General features: G+C 58.4%; 1 protein-coding gene across 4 annotated transcripts in view; it reads right to left on the bottom strand.

Annotated features, from left to right (window-relative positions):
* Smoc2 (SPARC related modular calcium binding 2) overlaps positions 1–17,598 on the bottom strand; it is a 112,259-nt gene that overhangs the window by 29,012 nt on the left and 65,649 nt on the right. For 2 of the 4 annotated variants that reach the window (XM_042672394.1, XM_042672391.1), the window contains exons 6-8: positions 15,777–15,860; positions 12,213–12,287; positions 1,015–1,201 (exon numbers count right to left, since the gene is read on the bottom strand). In XM_042672394.1, the coding sequence (XP_042528328.1) occupies positions 1,015–1,201; positions 12,213–12,287; positions 15,777–15,860 (346 nt within the window). The remainder of the gene's footprint in view (positions 1–1,014; positions 1,202–12,212; positions 12,288–15,776; positions 15,861–17,598) is intronic. The other 2 variants (XM_042672395.1, XM_042672393.1) reach the window with 1 other exon arrangement.

Raw genomic sequence — 17,598 nt, 5'->3', positions numbered from 1 at the left:
AGCCGTGATCTACACAGCCCACTCCTTACTGAAAGCCAGGGTCACACTTGAAACATCGGGGAACACAACTTAGGAAATATGGCCCCGGCCATGTCCAGATGATTAGAGATGAAAGCAGAAATCAGCCCAAGACCTGGGAGAGATAATACACTCTTCCATTAGTAGACTCCTCTCCTCGCATTCCAGATAAAGCAAAGAGCCATGCCGTGTGTCCAGCAGGCCACTCTGTCCTTGGTGCCTGGGACAAGGTTGCCAGGCTGCCCAGACTTACATAAAGCAGCGAGGAACAACTCCGGATAACATCCTTGTATTGTATTCTCGCTCTTTGAAAAAGATAATGTCAGAACACCAGCATTTCTATTCTATGCACAGCTAGTCCGGGGTCATGTTCCTCTGCTTCTGAAACACTTGCCCTTTGTGGTCAAAGCCAGCGGCCCGCGAAGGGCTGCACCTGGCCCCCAGTGAGGCCTGGCCTTCTCCCTGCTGGGGGCTCTGTGGCTCTCCTCCCCGTATTTGGCACCTGGCAACCCTCAGAAATGTGCTTTTCCCGACTTGTGGCTGGCCAGAGCTTCCAAGGCAGCCTGGGCCCAGGAGCTGGGGGGGGGAGGATTGTCCCAGAGCCACGGGGGGACTTGCCCCGGGAGTGGGGGGGCTCATCTCAGAGTTGGGAGGCTTGTACTGAAGCCAGGGGAGGGGCTCGTCCCGGAGCCACGGGGGGGGGGGGGAGGGCTTGTACTGGAGCCGGGGGGCTCGTCCCGGGAGCCAGGGGGGCCTCGTCCCAGAACCACGGGGGGACTCGCCCCAAAGCCGGGGGGTGGCCTCATCTCAGGAGCCAGGGGGGCTCACCCCGGGAGCCAAGGGGAGCTTGCCCCAGGAGCCGGGGGGGGGCCTCATTCCAGGAGCTGGGGGGGGCTCACCCCGGAGCCTCTGTGACCCCAGCCTGGCAGTGTCCGTGCTGGGGCAGGCTCTGCGCCCCCTCGCCCCACACCCCCTCTCGGTGTCCCAGGCACCTACCTGGTGGAGGTGCCGGGGATGGGCCGCCCCGTGTCCACCAGCACGCACCAGCAGTAGCCGGTGGACGGGTGGCACTGCACTGGCTTGTAGAGGCCGCCGTGGGCGCACTCCGGGATCACCACGTTGTCGTTCTTGGGGTGCTTGGCCTCCTCTAGGGCCGACTGCTGCTCCTGGTCACAGGAGGATGCTGGGAGAAGAGGGGGAGAGGGGGGTCAGCGGGGGATGGGGGCTCAGTGGGGGGTGGAAAAACGAGTGATAAGCTTAAAATCCCACACGTATATTCAGCATCATTTGTGTAGCTCGTTTTTGTAATGCTCCATTTCTGGCATCCGGTGTTTCTGTGGCTCTGCTGTTCTCCACCCGGTGAACAGCACCTGTTCCCAGCCATCACTGACCAACCCTGACAAGAATTCAAAGTTGCCATTCAGATGCAGACAGATTATCCTGTAATACAGTCGCTGGTTTGATTTCCCAACCAACACAGGCCTCTGTAACGTGCCAGCAAGCACTTCTTATCCCTCTGTTTCAGGGCTGAGCGTGTGATCCAGGCCGTCACTGGAAAAACGTCTGGACTTCCACTTTAAGACGCAAACCCCTTGGCTTATCGGCAGGATGGACTACTGCAGGGGGGAAGCCTTGTGAGGGAGAAGCCGGTGGGAACGGCGGCAGGGAGGCGCGAAGGTGTTCGGTGGAGGAACAGGCCCGTGGGAGCGGAGTGGAGGCTGGCTGTGGCTGGTCGGCAGGACCGCCTTCTCCTGGCGCCCCAGCCCACCGCAAGCCCTGTTCTCTGCCGCGTTTCCCTCCCAGCGACACCGCCATTGCTCTTGCCATGTTCTCATCTGGCCTGGCCCAAGGACAGAGACCCAGACTCTCCCATCCTCCACGCCCAGGCCTTCCTTTCCACGCGGGAGACAGTGCCGAGGACAGCCGGCTCCTCCGGCCAGGGGCGGCGTGGTAACGGGGAAGACCCGTGACCCGCCTGGCAGTGCTTCCTGGAATGTCTGCGCCTCCCTCCCTTCGGTCTCTTTCTGAAAGACCCTCGACCTCTCATTTCCTTGAAGATTTTATTCTGGCCGCCCTGATGCTATCCTCACTGAGCTCTTGCCCAGGGACAAGTTCTGGACATTTTAAATCTCAAAACTGGTCCAGGCCAAGAGAACGGGCCGCACAGATCTAGGCAGCTGGTCTCCCAAGGGAGGTCGCGAGCGAGCGAAGGTGTCCTGCAGGCCGCGGTGGCCCCAGACCTCCGCCGGGAAGAGGATCTAGACAGCAACCTCACAGCGTCACAGAATTAACCCAGCCAGGATTAAAGGCCTAAATGTAAGACACAAAGCCTCACAGGCCTAGAGGGTAACGCTCCTGAACACCTAGACGCTGGGTGAGGGCATGGATGGGCATGCACAGAGTCCCTGAAAGAATGGAGGATGGGGACGGGAGGACGGGGGGACGGGAGGACGGGCGGACAGGAGGACAGGGGGATAGAGGGACAGGAGAACGGGGGGCGGGGGGGGGACGGGAGGACAGGGGGACGGGGACGGGAGGACAGGGGGATGGGGACGGGAGGATGGGAGGATGGGAGGACGGGAGGACGGGAGGACGGGGGGACGGGAGGACAGGAGGACGGGGGGACGGGGGGGACGGGAGGACGGGGGGACGGGGACGGGAGGACAGGGGGACGGGGACGGGAGGACGGGAGGACGGGGGGATGGGGGGATGGGAGGACGGGAGGACGGGAGGATGGGAGGACGGGAGGACGGGGGGGCGGGGGGACGGGGGGACAGGAGGACGGGGGGATGGGGGGACGGGAGGACGGGGGGACGGGGACGGGAGGACAGGGGGACGGGGGGACGGGAGGACAGGGGGACGGGGATGGGAGGACAGGGGGACGGGGACGGGAGGACAGAGGGACAGGGACGGGAGGACGGGGAGGACGGGAGGACAGGGGGACGGGCGGACAGGAGGACGGGGGGATGGGGGGACGGGAGGACGGGGGACGGGGACGGGAGGACAGGGGGACGGGGACGGGAGGACGGGAGGACGGGGTATGGGAGGACAGACGCACACTCATCATCCCATACACACGCACACTCACCATCCCACACAGACGCACACTCATCATCCCACACACAGACACACACTCATCATCCCACACACACACTCACTATCCCATACACAGACACACACTCATCATCCCACACACAGACGCACACTCATCATCCCACACACAGATGCACACTCATCATCCCACACACAGATGCACACTCATCATCCCACACACAGACGCACACTCATCATCCCACACACAGACACACACTCATCATCCCACACAGACGCACACTCACCATCCCACACACAGACGCACACTCATCATCCCACACACAGACGCACACTCACCATCCCACACACAGACACACACTCATCCCACACACAGACGCACACTAATCATCCCACACACAGATACACACTCATCATCCCACACACAGACGCACACTCACCATCCCACACACAGACGCACACTAATCATCCCAACACAGATGCACACTCATCATCCCACACACAGACGCACACTAATCATCCCACACACAGATGCACACTCATCATCCCACACACACACTCACTATCCCACACACACAGACACACACTCATCATCCCACACACAGACGCACACTCATCATCCCACACACAGATGCACACTCATCATCCCACACTCAGACGCACACTAATCATCCCACACACAGACGCACACTCACCATCCCACACACAGACGCACACTAATCATCCCACACACAGACGCACACTCATCATCCCACACACAGACGCACACTAATCATCCCACACACAGATGCACACTCATCATCCCACACACACTCACTATCCCATACACAGACACACACTCATCATCCCACACACAGACGCACACTCATCATCCCACACACAGACGCACACTCATCATCCCACACACAGACACACACTCATCATCCCACACACAGACGCACACTAATCATCCCACACACAGATGCACACTCATCATCCCACACACACACTCACTATCCCATACACAGACGCACACTCATCATCCCACACACAGACGCACACTCATCATCCCACACACAGACGCACACTCATCATCCCACACACAGACGCACACTCATCATCCCACACACAGACACACACTCATCATCCCACACACAGACGCACACTCATCATCCCACACACGGACACACACTCATCATCCCATACAGACGCACACTCATCATCCCACACACAGACGCACACTCATCATCCCACACACAGACACACACTCATCATCTCACACACAGATGCACTCATCATCCCACACACAGACGCACACTAATCATCCCACACACAGATGCACACTCATCATCCCACACACAGACGCACACTCATCATCCCACACACGGACACACACTCATCATCCCATACAGACACACACTCATCATCCCACACACAGACGCACACTCATCATCCCATACAGACGCACACTCATCCCACACACAGACGCACACTCATCATTCCACACACGGACACACTCATCATCCCACACACAGACGCACACTCATCATCATCCCACATAGACGCACACTCATCATCCCACACACAGATGCACACTCATCATCCCACACACAGATGCACACTCATCATCCCACACACAGATGCACACTCATCATCCCACACACAGATGCACACTCATCATCCCACACACAGATGCACACTCATCATCCCACACACAGACGCACACTAATCATCCCACACAGATGCACACTCATCATCCCACACACGGACACACACTCATCATCCCACACACAGACACACACTCATCATCCCACACACAGATGCACACTCATCATCCCACACACAGACGCACACTCATCATCCCACACAGACGCACACTCATCATCCCACACAGATGCACACTCATCATCCCACACAGACGCACACTCATCATCCCACACAGACGCACACTCATCATTCCACACAGATGCACACTCATCCACACACAGATGCACACTCATCATCCCACACACAGATGCACACTCATCCCACACACAGATGCACACTCATCATCCCACACAGACGCACACTCACCATCCCACACAGATGCACTCATCATCCCACACACAGATGCACACTCATCATCCCACAGATGCACACTCACCATCCCACACACAGATGCACACTCACCATCCCACACACAGATGCACACTCATCATCCCACACACAGATGCACACTCACCATCCCACACACAGATGCACTCATCATCCCACACAGACACAACTCATCATCCCACACACAGACGCACACTCATCATCCCACACACAGATGCACACTCATCATCCCACACACAGATGCACACTCATCATCCCACACACAGATGCACACTCATCATCCCACACAGACGCACACTCACCATCCCACACAGATGCACTCATCATCCCACACACAGATGCACACTCACCATCCCACACAGACACAACTCATCATCCCACACACAGACGCACACTCATCATCCCACACACGGACACACACTCATCATCCCACACACAGATGCACACTCATCCACACACAGACACACACTCATCATCCTACACAGACACACACTCATCCCACACACGGACACACACTCATCATCCCGCACAGACATGCTGCATGGCGTCTCCTGTGCAGTGTCCACAGATACCCCAGCTCTGAGCTGCATCTCTGCATGGACCCTCTCCATTCTCCAATGGCCCTGGCTGGCCCTGGCGTTGGGAGGCCATTCACCGACTACACCAGTGATCACCAGCCTAAGCAACATGGCAGGCAGTGCAAAGCCTCCTCCTTCCTCCTCCTCCTCCTCCTCCCTTCTCCTCCTACTCCTCCTTCCTTCTCTTCCTCCTCCTCCCCTTTTTCCTCCTCCTCCTCCTTGTCCTCCCCCTCTTCCTTCTCCTTCTCCCTGTTGTCCTCCTCCTCCTTCTCCTCCTCCTCCTCCTTCTCCCCCTTGTCCTCCTCCTCCTCCTCCTTGTCCTCCTCCTCTTCCTCCTCCTTGTCCTCCTCCTCCTCCTCCTCCTCTTCCTCTTCTTCCTCCTCCTCCTCCTCTCCTCCTCCAACTAAATCTTCACTCCATCACTTCCACAAGAGGCCAAGCACATGACAAGACGCCACAGGAAACTTTAAAGGGTGTAAAGGAGGGAAAGCACACATGGGAAAGAGAAGGCCCCAAGAGTGTACAGCGAGGCACAAGCAGGTTTCTTCAGTAATACGTTAACTGCCGACGATGCAACCTAGGACTCCTTCCAGCCTTTGGTGTACTGTGTCGGCACTTCAAAATGAAAGAAATGAATTTAAAGAACACAGCTTAGCACCTATGAGAAAAAAATTAATTGATAAATGCTTAAATTGGGAAACGTTCTTGAACGAATAAAGAGCTCTCTTCCCAGTGAGACATGGTGAAGGAATTACTCTATTCTTTTCTAGTTTTAAGTTCTAAACTAAAGTATCATTTTTGTCTTGAAGAGCCACATCATAACAGAAAACAAAATTATTTCCAAGTGTCCAAACAAAAGAGAAAAGTGCCTTTTAGTTGGAAGTTATCTTGGAAAGTTGTATTTCTTAGGCTGAGCTCAGGGGAGGGCATGGCAGCTCAGGATTCACACCAACCACAGGAAGAAAGGCCCTGACCTCGGACTCCGCGCCCACCCTGGGAGGGTCTGGGCCCGGTCCACGTGCCCGGACACACCAGCCAGCCAGCACACCGCACACGCTGTACCAGATGTGATAAAAAGCTCATGATACAGACTGGAAGCCGCTTTGATGCTTTCCCATTAACTGAGCGGCTGATGTGTGCCAAATGCGTGGGCGTGGAAATGGAAGGCCCGGCACCGCCCGCAGGGCTTCGAGTTTTGTTTCCTGTGCCCGGCAGGGCTGGAGGCCGTGCTGGGGTCTGCCCCTCGCTCGAGGCGCGAGGCGTGCCCGGGGCACACAGCTCTCCTGGCAGAGCCCAAAGACCATTGCTGTGCTTTCAGAAAAGACACGCACGTCTTGCTGTCAACTTGAAATGTGCTTGTTTTTCATAAAAATGATTTAAAAACACTGCTGAAAATAACTCCATTGCATAATGTACCTGTGGCCATGAAACAATGCTTAGATTTGGGAGAAACTTCTACTTGCAGCCAGCATTTGATATGGGAAAACAAAGAAATTTTGTTCTAGCCCAGAAGGAGTTTGTATCCACGGCTGATAAATCTCGAGTGGCTGTGGCAGCTGCTCCTTGCTAGACAGGGACCGGTCAGGGCCCAAACTGCCCGGGGCTGTGGGAGGCAGGCCAGGGGGCTGGCAGCAGGCTGAGCAGGTAGTGATGAGCAAGAGAGAGAAAGAGTATGTGTGTATGAGAGAGAGAGAGACAGAGACAGAGAGAGACGGAGACAGAGAGTGCAGTGGCCACATTGGACCCTGCCGGCCATGGACTGAGTGTGGGCTTGGGGGCTGGGGGGTGATGGTACTTGGAGATGGTCATAATGAAGGCGGAGCTCGGGTTAGATGGGAAGAGGATGGACAGCGAGCGGGCAGGACCGGTCAGCTGAAGGCTGTGGCTGAGGACCCTGCCCCCCGCCCATGCAGAATCTATATCTTAAATAAAAGCCAGTTTGCCAGCGTGCACGTCTTCCGGGCCGCCGCAGCAGATGCAGCGCAGCCCTCTGCACGGTGGCCTGCCGGCCTTCCCCTGGCTAAGCAAGGCCAGGGGAGCTGTAGCTCCGTGGCCGGCCCCTGTGTGGCGAGGGGAAGAGCCCCCTCTGCCCCCTCTGCCCCTCTGCCTGTAGCACCGGCCTGGCAAGGCAGAACTTCCAGCTCCCAGTGACCCAGAACCAGAGGCAGGAGCCGTGAGAGCCCTGTGGGCAATCCAAGCCTCTGGCCAGCCAGCAATGCCTCCAGAGGAGGCTGGAGGAGGCCAGGACGGGCCAGGCATGGAGTCCACACACCGGCCTTTGCACATAGCGCCGGGGACGGGGATAGAGGTTTGAGTGAAGCCCTGTCGGCCACTTAGGATTCTGAACTTGCTATTAAGAACCATGTGCAGCCGGGCGCTGGAGGCTCACGCCTGTGTCCCAGCTCCTCAAGGGACTGAGATCTGAGGATCACGGTTCAAAGGCAGCTCAGGCAGCAATAGCCATGAGACTCTTATCTCCAAATAACCAACAGAAAACCAGAAGTGGTGCTGTAGCTCAAATGGTAGAGTGCTCACCTTGAGCTGAAGAGCTGAGGGACAGTGCCCAGGCCCAGAGTTCAAGCCCCATGACCAACAACCACAAAAGAACCATGCTGCAGACGCACAGCACGGTCGATAGAATGAGCTCAGGATGCACAGCACTGTGCATGGAATGAGCTGTGGATGCACTGCGCTCAGCTGATGGACTGAGCTGGATTCTCGCATCAGACCTCACTGATTTGGGGACAGGCGCAAACCTCACTCTAGTGGGAGGCCAGGCCAGGCACCGTCTTCACACGGCTGGCAGCCGTCGTTTGCTGCTTTTGTCCCGTTTCTGTCATTTCTGTATTTGACATTCTTTACCCTGATTAATTAACCAGTTTGCTCAAATGTTGAAATCTGACAAGTAAATATGACTGGAATTAAAGCTGCCTTCTACAATTAGGAAAGTTAGACAGACTGGGTCATGCATATTTTAAAGGATAATTAATGCTTTAAAATAATATATTTTTACAGTCCACATTTATAAGGGACTATTAATTATGGATCTGTTCATCTTTTCAAATGATCAAAACTTTGTAACTTAGAGTCTGATATTTTTCTGTTTTGGTAATGTTATGTGAAATAAACAGAATGGAAAGAAAAATGTTAGAAACAAAAAAGAAAATATAGCTTATTTTATTTCTCACTGAGGAATGCAATTTAGCCTGATTTAAGGCAGAAGTAGAAGATAATTATCTTTTGGCACTAATTTTAATATTTGCAATAAAACAAAAATGATGAACCCTGCATACAGCAGAAAACATTTCCACTGACAGACCCCGCAGACCTTGGATACACCACACACACGCCGGACATAAAACAGACCCGTGTTTAATGGCCAAGGGAGGAAGACAGATTTCTCTCCGAGGAGGAGGGCAATTTGCACTGCTGACAAAACTGTGACTTCTATGTTTTCTCTAGTTCTCCCGCAGTCTAGAAAGACAATAAACACAATGGCTGCAGAGGGGGGAGGCCTGGCCTCAGCTCTGTGGCAAAGGGGCCAGGCCAGGAGTGTCTCCCCCAGGTCTGCAGAGCCCCGCCGGGGACCTTGCCCAGCCAGCGGAAGAGCCGCGCTCTGACTCTGCATCTCCAGCTTTGCATTCTGCCTCTTAAGTACACAGCTCAGGGAGACATCAGCCTCGCACACAGGTTGCCCTCCATGTAATCCAGGAGGACGGAGCCCAGCACCAGGCTGACCGCACTGCATGCCGGTGACCACGGGGTCAGCCAGGGCCAGGGAGCAGAGGGCCAGCTCCCGGTCAGGGCCAGGACTGCCTGTGATGGCCGGGTTGGCGAGGAGAGCCATGCCTGGAGAGGAACCAGAGAGCCATGCCTGGAGAGGAACCAGAGAGCCTGCGGCCCACCACCGCTTCAGAAGCTGCCAGCAGTGCAGGTGTTCCCTCCCGAGGCCTGCGTGTGACCACCTGCCCTGTGTGACCACCTCCCCTGTGTGTGATCCCCTCCCCTGTGTGTGATCCCCTCCCCTGTGTGACCACCTGCCCTGTGTGATCCCCTCCCCTGTGTGATCCCCTCCCCAGGCCTGTGTGTGATCCCCTCCCCTGTGTGTGATCCCCTCCCCTGTGTGTGATCCCCTCCCCTGTGTGACCACCTCCCCTGTGTGATCCCCTCCCCTGTGTGTGACCACCTCCCCTGTGTGTGATCCCCTCCCCTGTGTGACCACCTCCCCTGTGTGATCCCCTCCCCTGTGTGTGACCACCTCCCCTGTGTGTGATCCCCTCCCCTGTGTGACCACCTCCCCTGTGTGATCCCCTCCCCTGTGTGTGACCACCTCCCCTGTGTGTGATCCCCTCCCCTGTGTGACCACCTCCCCTGTGTGATCACCTCCCCTGTGTGATCCCCTCCCCAGGCCTGTGTGTGATCCCCTCCCCCCCCGTGTGTGATCACCTCCCCTGTGTGTGATCCCCTCCCCTGTGTGATCCCCTCCCCTGTGTGATCACCTCCCCTGTGTGTGATCCCCTCCCCTGTGTGATCCCCTCCCCTGTGTGATCACCTCCCCTGTGTGATCCCCTCCCCCTCCCCTGTGTGTGATCCCCTCCCCTGTGTGATCCCCTCCCCTGTGTGATCCCCTCCCCTGTGTGATCCCCTCCCCCTCCCCTGTGTGTGATCCCCTCCCCTGTGTGATCCCCTCCCCTGTGTGTGATCCCCTCCCCTGTGTGATCCCCTCCCCTGTGTGTGATCCCCTCCCCTGTGTGTGATCCCCTCCCCCTCCCCTGTGTGTGATCCCCTCCCTGAGATGCTCCACTGTGGTATTATGACACATGCCTATGTATTCTTTGGATTTCAGCAAGTCATACCATATTATCACAATGCAAATTTGCAAATTAAAAGGAAATGAGACTCAACTGGTGTCTGAAATTCCATGGATCGCAGTGGCCAGAGTGTGAATCCTGAGGGTGCTTGCCATTTCTGCGTGAACACTGAACACAGGATCAAGCCGCTCCATTCTTCTTCCAGTTCCACCCCGGTGTGGGGCACAGATCACATCACAGGCAGGCAGCTGGAGTGCACTGGGGTTTCCCAAGCGCTCCGAGCGCCTGCCGGGCATGAGGTGAGTCGGCGCGGCCAGGCCAGGCCGGGCTCAGCCTGAGTCCGCATGGGTGAGGGAAGCCGAGCTACAAAGGCACCCTGTTCCCAAGCTGCTGGGGTGGCCTGGGCCAGCGCGGGGCCAGTGCGGGGTCAGTGCGGGGCCGGTGCGGGACCAGCGCGGGACGCTCCCACACCAGCCGCTCAAGGTGCTCTAAAAAGGCACCTTTCCAGCGGCGGAATGCACAGACCTGTTTCTTTCCCAAATTAAGTTCAGGTGCTGCCTAGCTGCGGCTCCCATGAAAAGTGTTCCAGAGCCACCAGCACGTCTAGAACGCAGGCCCCTCGTCTCCCTACCCCCAAGCGCGGGCACGTCCTTGAAGGCAGAGCTACTCTGGTCTCCAGCAGCACCCCGCACCCCCTTTACATCACGCCTGCCTGTGGGTAACCCAGTCCTCCGAACACTGATGGACCTCTGACCTTCTCCTAAGTGGGTGTGAAAACGCACCTCAAAGAAAACACAGACAGTAGGATAGCGATGCTGGATGCTCGTGCTTCTAGGCCTCTGCCCTATTTCTCTTCTCTGCGGGAATTTCTTGTAGCCCCTGAGCCAACCTGCCTCAGCAACTGACCACCATTGTAGCCCCTGAGCCAACCTGCCTCAGCAACTGACCACCAAGCTCAGAAGTTCCACGAGATCACAGGAAACATGCAGGCCAGCCACAGAGCACGAAAGCAAAGGCTACAGAAGAAGCTGGCTTCCTTAGACCACCCAACCCCCAGCCGGACTCAGAGCAAGCCCACTGTCCACAGAACATGAGACCACCCAACCCCCAGCCGGACTCAGAGCAAGCCCACCGTCCACAGAACATGAGACCACCCAACCCCCAGCCGGACTCAGAGCAAGCCCACCGTCCACAGAACATGAGACCACCCAACCCCCAGCCGGACTCAGAGCAAGCCCACTGTCCACAGAACATGAGACCACCCAACCCCCAGCCGGACTCAGAGCAAGCCCACTGTCCACAGAACAAGGGGTCCAGTTCACCCGTATGAAGCCCTGACAAACATTGTTTTGTAGCAAACACAATATATACAACTGGGAGGAATAAATTAGCCAAAAATATGGATGTATGGGAAATTAGGGTAAAGGCAAATTCTTACTAACAAAACATAACACACATTCACACTTCATCTCTAGAATTGTAGTTTGTGGCATCAACAGACTATTCCAAATAATGTAGAAAATTCAATAAAAGATACCGAATTGTAAACCGATTCTGATGACAGAGATGACGGAGTGGAGGCCTGAGCTGGGTCAGTGTGCACAGCACTTCCGGGACTCGGGACCAGGGTAAGGACACGCAATGCCCTCAGGGGTTCAGAGTGACAGGGCACCTCTTTTACCTGAATTTTTATTGGTCTTGTTCTGCCGACTTTTCACTTGCTCTGTCCAAAGTGTTGGGTACCGAGACGCGATGTCTGTGAACGAGGTAGAAGTCATGTTACATCCCGAGTGCAAAGCTCCTTCCTCAGCTGAGCTCAGCAGCTGGTCGAAAAGTCAACAAATTAATCTGGTAGAGAAATGCACACCTCACTTTCTAAAGGAAAGGAGACCAAAGGAAACAATAATCCACTCCCTACTCCCATTTCTACTGTTAGCAACAGTTTTCCTCATTGGAAAGTGCAATGAAAAGCTGTTTGAATGCAGCTCCATGTTGAAAGAGCTGGGTACTACAGAAAGATGCTCAGATAAACCCTGCAAAACAAAGGTAGTTACTCCCTTTTTCCCAATGACTATTTATGACTTTATCTCCTTCCTTTTTCTTTTATTACTGTCCTTTGGTAGTTGTACCTAGGAGCTGCCATTTAACATAGCACTTTATGAATACAATACACCTTGGTCCTTGTCACCCACCCCTGCTCATCCCCTCGGCCCTCATCTTAATTGGATTGCTGGCTGCATTCCCCCAATTCTCTTCTTCATCATCCACCTCCTCATTCATCTACCCCTCGGCCCTACCCTGCCCCTTTTCAATACTTGGTTCCTGGTGTTTTATTCTGCTGAACTTTGATTTTGTCTTTCCAAGGAAAGCAATACTTGAGTGAACTATTTGTTAAATGCACTATAACACACATGGCACTGTGAGAATACAGGCTCTGAAGCCTGTTCCGGGGCCTGGGATGTGTCCTGTCTGTGGAATGGGGTTGGAGGGTGTGGGGTGGCGGAGGAGAGCGCACACAGTGCTCTACCACGGTGACAGGAGCCACGCGCCCTCCACGCTCCGATGCATTTGCCGTGGGCATCCCCTGCAAATGCTCTCCAGACCATGACACCACTTGGCCTGAGCAGGGAACCAAGGCCCAAGACAACTACGACAGCAAAATGTAGGAAGTCTGAACTCATGCCCAGCGCTGACAAGATGTGAACGGGAGACGGCGTGGCTCCACACCCCCAGAATATGCATTTATATCGCTCAAACTGGAATTCTCAACCCAGACATTTCTCCACGCAAACGAACAGGCAGTGCTGTGCCACCTGGAAACGCCAAAGCAGCAAACTCGAGGGGCCACAAAGCGGGGGACGGGTGTTCTGTCTTCATAATTAGACACAGGACAGTGAGAAGACCCTGCGGCCCGCAAGTTCACACCTGTGTCGACACACTCCAGGAAGGTTTGTGCACACTTGTGGTTAAGAACCCGATATCGTGCTGGGCACCCGTGGGTCACACCTGTAATCCTAGCTACTCAGGAGGCTGGGATCTGAGGATCGAGGTTTGAAGCCAGCCCCAGCTAAGACTCTATTTCCAATTAACCAATAAAATGAGCTAGAAATGAAGCCAAGTGCCAGTGGCTCACACCTGTAATCCTAGCTACTCAGGAGGCTGAGATCTGAGGATTGTGGTTCAAAGGCAGCCAGAGGAAGGAAAGTTTGTAAGACTCTGGCTCCAGAAAGCCTGAAGTGGAGCTGTGGCTCAAGTGGTAGAGTGCCAGGCTTGAGTGCAAAAGTTCAGGGATGGCGCCCAGGCCCCGAGTTCAAGCCCAGGACTGACCAGATCCTCTTGAGCACTACACTTCATGACCTGACCTGACCTAAGTGCAATTTGGTGTCTTTTGGCCTAATGTTCTTTTCCTCTCACCTACTTCTGTAAACGCTTTCCACTTCCTTGCTGTGTGAGTTTGGGTAAGGAGTTTTCCTTTCTGTATTTTACATAAGAGTGAGACCACATTGACTCTTCTTTGAATGTCTGAGCGCTGAGTGACGTCTTTGTCAGGATGGCCTGTCTCTACTCCTCCCCCCTGACCATCCACCCTGCCCCCGACCGTCCACCCTCCCCCCGAGCATCCATCCTCCCCCCTGACCATCCACCCTCCCCTCGACCGTCCATCCTCCCCCCGACCGTCCATCCTCCCCCCGACCGTCCACCCTCCCCCCTGACCATCCACCCTCCCCCTGACCGTCCACCCTCCCCCCTGACCATCCACCCTCCCCCCGACCGTCCATCCTCCTCCCAACCGTCCACCCTCCCCCCTGACCATCCACCCTCCCCCCGACCGTCCATCCTCCCCCCGACCATCCACCCTCCCCCCAACCATCCACCCTCCCCCCGACCGTCCATCCTCCCCCCGACCGTCCACCCTCCCCCCGACCGTCCACCCTCCCCCCGACCATCCACCCTCCCCCCTGACCATCCACCCTCCCCCCGACCGTCCATCCTCCCTCTGACCGTCCACCCTCCCCCCTGACCATCCACCCTCCCCCTGACCATCCACCCTCCCCCCGACCGTCCATCCTCCCCCCGACCGTCCACCCTCCCCCCGACCATCCACCCTCCCCCCAACCGTCCATCCTCCCCCCAACCATCCATCCTCCCCCCTGACCATCCACCCTCCCCCCGACCGTCCACCCTCCCCCCAACTGTCCATCCTCCCCCCTGACCATCCACCCTGCCCCCGACCATCCACCCTCCCCCTGACCGTCCACCCTCCCCCTGACCGTCCATCCTCCCCCGACCGTCCACCCTCCCCCTGACCGTCCACCCTCCCCCTGACCATCCACCCTCCCCCTGACCGTCCACCCTCCCCCCGACCGTCCATCCTCCCCCGACCGTCCACCCTCCCCCTGACCGTCCACCCTCCCCCCGACCGTCCACCCTCCCCCCTGACCATCCACCCTCCCCCCGACCGTCCACCCTCCCCCCCAACCACCCATCCTCCCTCGACCGCCCACCCTCTCGCCTGACCGTCCACCCTCCCCCCTGACCGTCCACCCTCCCCCCTGACCATCCACCCTCCCCCCGACCGTCCACCCTCCCCTGACTGTCCACCCTCCCCCTGACCGTCCACCCTCCCCCCTGACTGTCTACCCTCCCCCGACCGTCCATCCTCCCCCCGACATCCACCCTCCCCCCGACCACCCTCCCCCCTGACCATCCACCCTCCCCCTGACCATCCACCCTCCCCCCGACCGTCCACCCTCCCCCCCAACCACCCATCCTACCCCCGACCGTCCACCCTCCCCCCAACCACCCATCCTACCCCGACCACGCACCCACCTCCTGACCGTCCACCCTCCCCCTGACCGTCCACCCTCCTCCCTGACCGTCCACCCTCCCCCTGACCGTCCACCCTCCCCCGACCGTCCACCCTCCCCCCGACCGTCCACCCTCCCCCCGACCGTCCACCCTCCCCCCGACCGTCCACCCTTCCCCGACCATCCACCCTCCCCCCACCCACCCACCCACCTCCTGACCGTCCACCCTCCCCCCGACCGTCCACCCTCCCCCCTGACTGTCCACCCTCCCCCTGACCGTCCACCCTCCCCCTGACCATCCACCCACCCCCCAACCGTCCACCCTCCCCCCCGACTGTCCACCCTCCCCCCGACCGTCCACCCTCCCCCCGACCGTCCACCCTCCCCTGACTGTCCACCCTCCCCCCCTCCAGGCCCCGTCCCGCACCCTGGCTCACCTTCTTCGTCTCCTTGAGGCTGAGTCTCCAACGCTGGGGCTGCGGCATCATCTGAATTCAGAACGGAAAAGATTTGCAAGGAGACTACAATTATGAGAGTAAGCTAAGTAAGTGTGCATACAGGTGCTGGGAAAGCCCCCTCGTAGCCAACCACCCCGTACCCAGGCTGGGGCTGCACAGCCACCCAGGAATGACGCAAAGGCTGGGGCGAGGGGCGGGACTGAGACCCCGCACCAAAGCCCTCCGAGCTTGACTGAGGCCCAGCACCAGCCCAGGAGGGAAATGCCAGGTCTGGTTCTGAGCACGGGGCCAGTGTTTGGCAGTAAGATGGTGATGGGCAAGAAAGAGCTGGAAAACCACGCGCAGGGAGCCCCCAGAGGTGCAGGGTGGAGGGTGCGGGGGGGGGGGGGGGGGGAGCCGGAGCAGCCACAGCCAGTGCATTGCATGTCTCTCCCCTGCGTGGCTGAGCCGGGCGGTCCCAGGTGTGAGGGAGCCCGGCCCCTCCCCACGCCTGCACAGCTCCGGGTCCCAGGGAGCCGGGGAGCCCGGGGAGCTGGAGAGCCTGGGAGGAGCTGGGGAGGAGCCGGGGAGGAGCCGGGGAGGAGCGGGGGGAGGGGGGGAAGCCTGGGAGGAGCCGGGGGAGGAGCTGGGGAGCTGGGGAGGAGCCGGGGAGGAGCCAGGGAGGAGCCGGGGAGGAGCCGGGGAGGAGCCGGGGAGGAGCCGGGGGGGAGCCGGGGGGGAGCCGGGGAGGAGCCGGGGAGGAGCCGGGGAGGAGCCGGGGGGGAGCCGGGGGGGAGCCGGGGAGGAGCTGGGGAGGAGCCGGGGAGCCGGGGAGGAGCTGGGGAGGAGCCGGGGAGGAGCCGGGGAGGAGCCGGGGAGGAGCCGGGGAGGAGCTGGGAAGCTGGGGAGGAGCCGGGGAGGAGCCGGGGAGGAGCCAGGGAGGAGCCGGGGAGGAGCCGGGGAGGAGCCGGGGAGGAGCTGGGGAGGAGCCGGGGAGGAGCCGGGGAGGAGCTGGGGAGGAGCCGGGGAGCCGGGGAGGAGCTGGGGAGGAGCCGGGGAGGAGCCGGGGAGGAGCCGGGGAGGAGCTGGGGAGGAGCTGGGGAGCCGAGGAGGAGCTGGGGAGGAGCCGGGGAGCCGGGGAGGAGCTGGGGAGGAGCTGGGGAGGAGCTGGGGAGGAGCCGGGGAGGAGCCGGGGAGGAGCCGGGGAGGAGCTGGGGAGCCGGGGAGGAGCCGGGGAGGAGCTGGGGAGCCGGGGAGGAGCTGGGGAGGAGCTGGGGAGGAGCTGGGGAGGAGCTGGGAAGCTGGGGAGGAGCTGGGGAGGAGCCGGTGAGGAGCCGGGGAGGAGCTGGGGAGGAGCCGGGAGGACTCCCTTCAAATGTACAATTCTTATTTCATGTACCGTGCAGCAGGCCTGGCTCTGATGAAGGCTGAGGATTGAGTGTCCCAGGCATAAGAAGCCAGCGGGGTACTGGGCAGAGAGGAGGCTAGGTGCAGGGCCAGTACGGGAGCGGCTGATAACTTCTCCACCCACAGACCCCTGGGTGCAGGTGGACAGCCTGGCCTGGGTGGCCGGGCAGAGGCTGGGCTGCCCAAGGGTCACTTCCCCCAAGGTCACCGCCCAAGGGTCACCTCCTCCAAGGTCACCGCCCAAGGGTCACCTCCCCAAAGGTCACCACCCAAGGGTCACCTCCCCAAAGGTCACCGCCCGAGGGTCTCCCCCAAGGTCACTCTTGCTCAAGATGACACAGCCCTCACCCAGCCTTCTGCGGCTCTGCTCCCCACTTCACTGCGGGAAGCCGCGAGCACTGGTCCATCCCAAGTA

The sequence above is a fragment of the Dipodomys spectabilis genome, unplaced genomic scaffold, assembly GCF_019054845.1.
Source record: "Dipodomys spectabilis isolate Male_0828 unplaced genomic scaffold, ASM1905484v1 ptg000702l, whole genome shotgun sequence".
In the NCBI taxonomy this organism is placed as follows: Eukaryota; Metazoa; Chordata; class Mammalia; order Rodentia; family Heteromyidae; genus Dipodomys; species Dipodomys spectabilis.
Note: the sequence above shows the minus strand (reverse complement) of the source record. Positions and strands in the feature narration are given on the sequence as shown.